This window comes from Bison bison, unplaced genomic scaffold (assembly GCF_000754665.1).
Source record: "Bison bison bison isolate TAMUID 2011002044 unplaced genomic scaffold, Bison_UMD1.0 scf7180017864498, whole genome shotgun sequence".
Classification (NCBI taxonomy): domain Eukaryota; kingdom Metazoa; phylum Chordata; class Mammalia; order Artiodactyla; family Bovidae; genus Bison; species Bison bison.
In genome coordinates this window covers 11,272,881-11,278,237 of record NW_011495057.1, presented here as the reverse complement: position 1 = coordinate 11,278,237, position 5,357 = coordinate 11,272,881, and the positions used below count along the sequence as shown (strand labels likewise).

Genomic DNA, 5,357 nt, shown 5'->3' with positions numbered 1-5,357 from the left:
TTGGACTGTGAAGAAAGCTGAGTGCCGAGAATTGATGCTTTTGAACTGTGGTGTTGGAGAAGACTCTTGAGTCCCTTGGACTGCAGGGAGATCCAACCAGTCCATTCTAAAGGATATCAGTCCTGGGTATTCATTGGAAGGACTGATGCGATAGCTGAAACTCCAACTTTGGCCACCTGATTCGAAGAGTTGACTCATTGGAAAAGACCCTGATGCTGGTAGGGATTGGGGGCAGGAGGAGAAGGGAACGACAGAGAATGAGATGGCTGGATGGCATCACCAACTCGATGGACATGAGTTTGAGTAAACTCTGAGAGTTGGTGATGGACAGGGAGGCCTGGCATGCTGCGATTCATGGGGTCGCAAAGAGTCTGACACGACTGAGCGACTGAACTGAACTGAACTATATAGTCAGTGTTCCACAGTCACTTTGATTATTTCTCTGTCTCTGGGGCTATTTTTTAGTTTATTCATTTGAAATACAGTTGGGTTCATCTATTTCCATTTGCATTCAGTTTTTGTTTAATTTCTTGTTAATTTTATTATTATTCTTTTTAATATGTAGACCATTAGCCCACTTTCTAACAGGCGAAACTCTATAGCATGGTTTACTCACAGAGGTGTCACTTGCCCTCATGTCCCTTCCCCCAGGTTCCTCACTCCCCTCCCTCCTGGAAGTAACCAATTTCCTTGTTTTCTGGTTTATTTTTCTTATGTTCCTTTAAAAAAAAAAAGGCAGAAATACATGTATAGTAACTTTTCCTTCTTTCTTAAACAAGATGGTGGTATACCTTATACATTAAACTTAGTCTGTTCTGGAAAATAAAGTCTGTTACTTGACTTTTGATTTTGATTCTCTTTTCTCTTTCTATCCAAAAACTTTGAGTTTTTGGAATAACCACAAGTGAGGGCTATTGTTTATCAGATCTTAAAATGTATGATAAGGATATAGAAATTAAAACAACATTGTTATGATGTGAAAATAGGCAGAAAGGTCATTAGGAAAAAATATATGTATGTATTTGAATGTATGTGTTTTATAAGTTTAATATATGATAAATGTGGCACTTCAAAACTGAGATGAAAGGGATGGTTATTTGGAAACGTACTGGATACTAAGTTAGCTATTTAAAAATTTAAAGCCCTATGTTAAATAATCCAAGGAAATTTTATGTAAATAAGATAAATATTTAATAAATGAAACCATCAAAATAGCAGAAGACAATATTAGTTAATGATATCAGCATTTCTTATCCTCAGCAATCGTGAAAGTTGGACTGGATGAATCTGTGCTGTGGGGGCTGTCCTGTGCCTTGTAAGCATTTTTAGCACCATTCTTCGTCTCTGCCCACTAGATGTAAACAGCACCCTCACAGTCATGGCAATCTGGAATGTCTTAGGACACCCAGGGAGGTAGGGGAGGGGAGAAAACCACACCTTGATTGGAACCACTGATCTGTATCTGGTGCATAACACCAGATATGAAGGAGCATAACACCAAAGAAGGAGCATAATACCCAAGAATGAACTCTCAAAGGAAATCTTTTAAAATGTTTGCTACATTAAAAAAAAAAAACTAAAACCATAGAATTGAAATTCAGGCAACATATTAGGAAATATATAGCATAAATGACATTCACCTTGCATAAAAAGCAGTCAGTAAGATGACCATCACAGGGCTTCCATGGTGGTCCAGGGGTTAAGAGTCCATCTGCCAGTGTAGGGGACGCAGGGTCATCCCTGGTCCGGGAAGAGCCGTGTGCCTTGGAGCAGCTGAGCCCAGTCCACCACAACTGCTAAGCCCAAATGCCTCAATTGCTGGAGCCCATGCTTCAGCAGCAAGAGAAGCCACCGCAACGAAGAGTAGCCCCTGCTCACTGCAACTAGAGAAAGCCCGGGCACAGCAGCCAAGACCCAGTGCACCCATGAATAGACACATAAATCTTAAGAAGAAAAGACAACCATCACAATAGAAAAAATGGGTGAGGGACACAAGGAGGCAGCTCACAAAAGAAAAACTAAATCCTGATAAATATCAGAAAACTTTCACAAGCGTAAATAAATGCAGGTTGCATGCATTACCTTTAATACTGCTAAGCATTAAACTTAGCATGGGTATGGGGAAACAACCTCATAAATCAGAAATATGAATGTGTGTAACACTCCTGATTTAGCACACACACGCGTAATACACCAGAAGTATTGGGCTGGCCAAAAAGTTTATTCGGGTTTTTCATTACATCTTACAGAAAAACCTGAACAAACTTTTTGGCCAACCCAATGCAGTGAGCAACACATATTAGACCTTTCAAATATATATATACAGCTTTGTTCATGCATTCTGTTTCTGCGACTTTATCCTAAGGAAATAAGTGTAAAATCTTTATTGCAGTACTATTTATAATTGTTAAAAATTGGGAAATCCCATCTGCCTAACAGTAGGGAATTGGTCAAATAAATTAAGGCATATCCAGATATAATGGAATGTGTTAGGTCAGTATTGATATTAATGGAGTATATATACAGGAAAATGGACAAATTACAGTGAGAAGCAGAGCAGTAAAATTGTATATAAATATATATCCCTGAGATAGACTAATACACTTGTTTCTTTTTTTAGAACAGGAATTTAAATTTTTGAGTTTGGTGCAATAAGCATAGTAAAATTAGTTTTGCTTAAAACATCACTCAAGAATTTTTAATTTTTATATTAAAATAGAGTTGATTAACAATTTTGTGTTACTTTTAAGTGTACAGCAAAGTGATTAGGTTGTACATATACATGCTATCTATTCTTTTTTCGCACTCAGGTTATTGCAGAATGTTGAGCTGAGTTCCCTGTGCTGTATAGCAGGTCCTTGTTGGTTGTCCATTTTCAGTATAGCAGTGTACACATGTCCGTCTGAACCTCCCAGTTGCCCGACCCCTCACCCCTGGCCCTTCCCTCCTGGTAACCATGAGTTCGTTCTTTAAGTCTGTTTCTGTGTTATACGTAAGTTCATTTGTGGCACGTGTGTTTTTAGATCCCACATATAAGCAGTATCATGTGATAAATTGTCTGTGTCTGACTTCATTCATTTAGTAGGATAACTTCCGAGTCTATCCATGTTGCTGTAAATGGCATTATTTCATTCCTTTTCATGGCTGATTAGTATTCCATTGTATATATGAACCAGTGTTTGGGGGGTTTTTTTTTAGCCTATGGTCCCTCGTAGCTCAGGTGGTAAAAGATTCTGCCTGCAGTGCAGGAGACACCGGTTCAATTCCTGGGTCAGGAAGATCCCCTGGAGAAGGCAATGGCAACCCACTCCAGTATTCTTGCCTGGAAAATCCCATGGACAGAGGAGCCTGGCGGGCTACAGTCCACGGGGTTGCAAGGGTCAGACACGACTTAGCAACTACACCACCACCGCCACCATTCTCGGTTAGGTGTGACTTTGGTGTTTCATAAGAAGTTGTACTCACGTCCTTCTACTCTGCCATCTTGCCTTTTCTTTCTGTTTTTATAAAATTGTTAACAAGTTATCTTTAGTGATTGGTCAGGTTGTATAGAATTTGCTCATTTTTATATCTGTATTTTCTAATAATTCTAGTGAATGTGAGTAGTTTGTATAATAAAAGAATAGGAGAAATGAGACATTTCTTAAATCCTTTGTCCCAACTTTAGAAAATTTAATACAATTAGCAAAACTTTAAAGGTAAAAAATTAGTAGAATTTTAATAGTTTAAAAGATATTTTCTACTTTTTCTACCTATTTTCTACCTATTAGTATTCATGGAAGTATTTGTATAATTGAAAAAAATACAGTGATAAAATTAAGGTCTCAATATAATTATCTACATGGTAGAATACATAGAAAAAGAAACTAGAAGCATGTTTATCAAACCATTGACCATAGTCATCAGGCTCGTGGGTGTTACTTTTTTTTATGTTTATCTTCTGTATTTCTCAAAATTTTACTAAGGAATACAAAGTACCTTGTTCTTCAGGAAAAAAAGTTTTTAAAAAGTTTTTAAAAGTCTAAAAACTAACATCATCCTGTTATTGTTAGCCACATAAATATTATAGGAGAAATGGAGTGTCTAAATTTAGTATTAAAAACAACATTTTCCTTTGTGCATGCCCATCTGTCTTAATATCAAGTTTTCTACTTCTCTGTGTGAATAAACTGAAGAAAACAGCCCTGAAATTTGATTTATCCTATTGTAGGTTGCTTCGGGTGAATGCAATGAAGACACCGAAGTTTACAACATCACCCTGTGTACGGGAGATGAACTCACTCTAATGGGCCAGGCAGAAATCCTTTATGCAAAGACTTTCAAGGAGAAGTCGCGACTCAACACCATCTTCAAAAAGATTGGGAAACTCAACTCCATCAGCAAGCTGGGAAAAGGCAAGATGCCCTGCCTCATTTGCATGAATCACCGGACCAACGAGAGCATCAGCCTCCCGTTCCAGTGCAAGGGCAGGTTTAGCACCCGGAGCCCCCTGGAGCTTCAGATGCAGGAGGGCGAGCATACCATCCGCAACATCGTGGAGAAAACCAGGCTCCCCGTGAACGTGACGGTGCCCAGCCCACCGCCCAGAAACCCGTATGACCTCCACTTCATCCGCGAGGGGCACCGCTACAAGTTTGTGAACATCCAGACCAAGACAGTGGTGGTCTGCTGTGTGCTGCGGAACAACAAGATCCTCCCCATGCACTTCCCTTTGCACTTGACCGTCCCCAAGTTTAGCCTCCCGGAACACCTGGTCAAGGGAGAGGGATGGCCTGAAACCCTGGTCCATCACTGGCTGGGTATCTGCCAAGAACAGTTCGACATCGATGAGTATTCACGGGCAGTCCGCGACGTGAAAACCGACTGGAACGAGGACTGTAAGAGCCCCAAGAAAGGCCGGTGTGCCGGCCACAACCACGTGCCCAATTCCCTTAGCTACGCTCGCGATGAGCTCACCCAGTCCTTCCACCGGCTCTCGGTCTGTGTGTATGGCAACAATCTCCATGGCAACAGCGAGGTGAACCTCCACGGCTGCAGGGACCTGGGAGGAGAGTGGGCCCCCTTTCCTCACGACATCCTACCCTATCAGGACTCGGGGGACAGCGGGAGCGACTACCTTTTCCCAGAAGCTGGTGAAGAATCTGCAGGCATGGCAGGGAAGTCAGAACTTCCTTATGAAGAGCTGTGGCTGGAGGAAGGCAAGCCCAGCCATCAGCCTCTCACTCGCTCCCTGAGCGAGAAGAGCAGATGCGACCAGTTTCGAGGTTCTGTCCGGTCCAAGTGTGCAACCTCTCCCCTTCCTGTGCCCGGAGCGCTGGGTGCAGCAGTGAAATCTGCAGAGATCGCCCTACCTCCGC

The 5,357-nt window shown here is 41.4% G+C and overlaps 1 protein-coding gene across 1 annotated transcript in view; it reads left to right on the top strand.

Moving 5' to 3' along the window:
- The window catches only part of GAREM (GRB2 associated, regulator of MAPK1), a 234,592-nt gene that overhangs the window by 203,962 nt on the left and 25,273 nt on the right, over nt 1-5,357 (top strand). Inside the window, exon 5 of the mRNA XM_010828995.1 lies at nt 4,211-5,345. Coding sequence (XP_010827297.1) covers nt 4,211-5,345 — 1,135 coding nt within the window. The remainder of the gene's footprint in view (nt 1-4,210; nt 5,346-5,357) is intronic.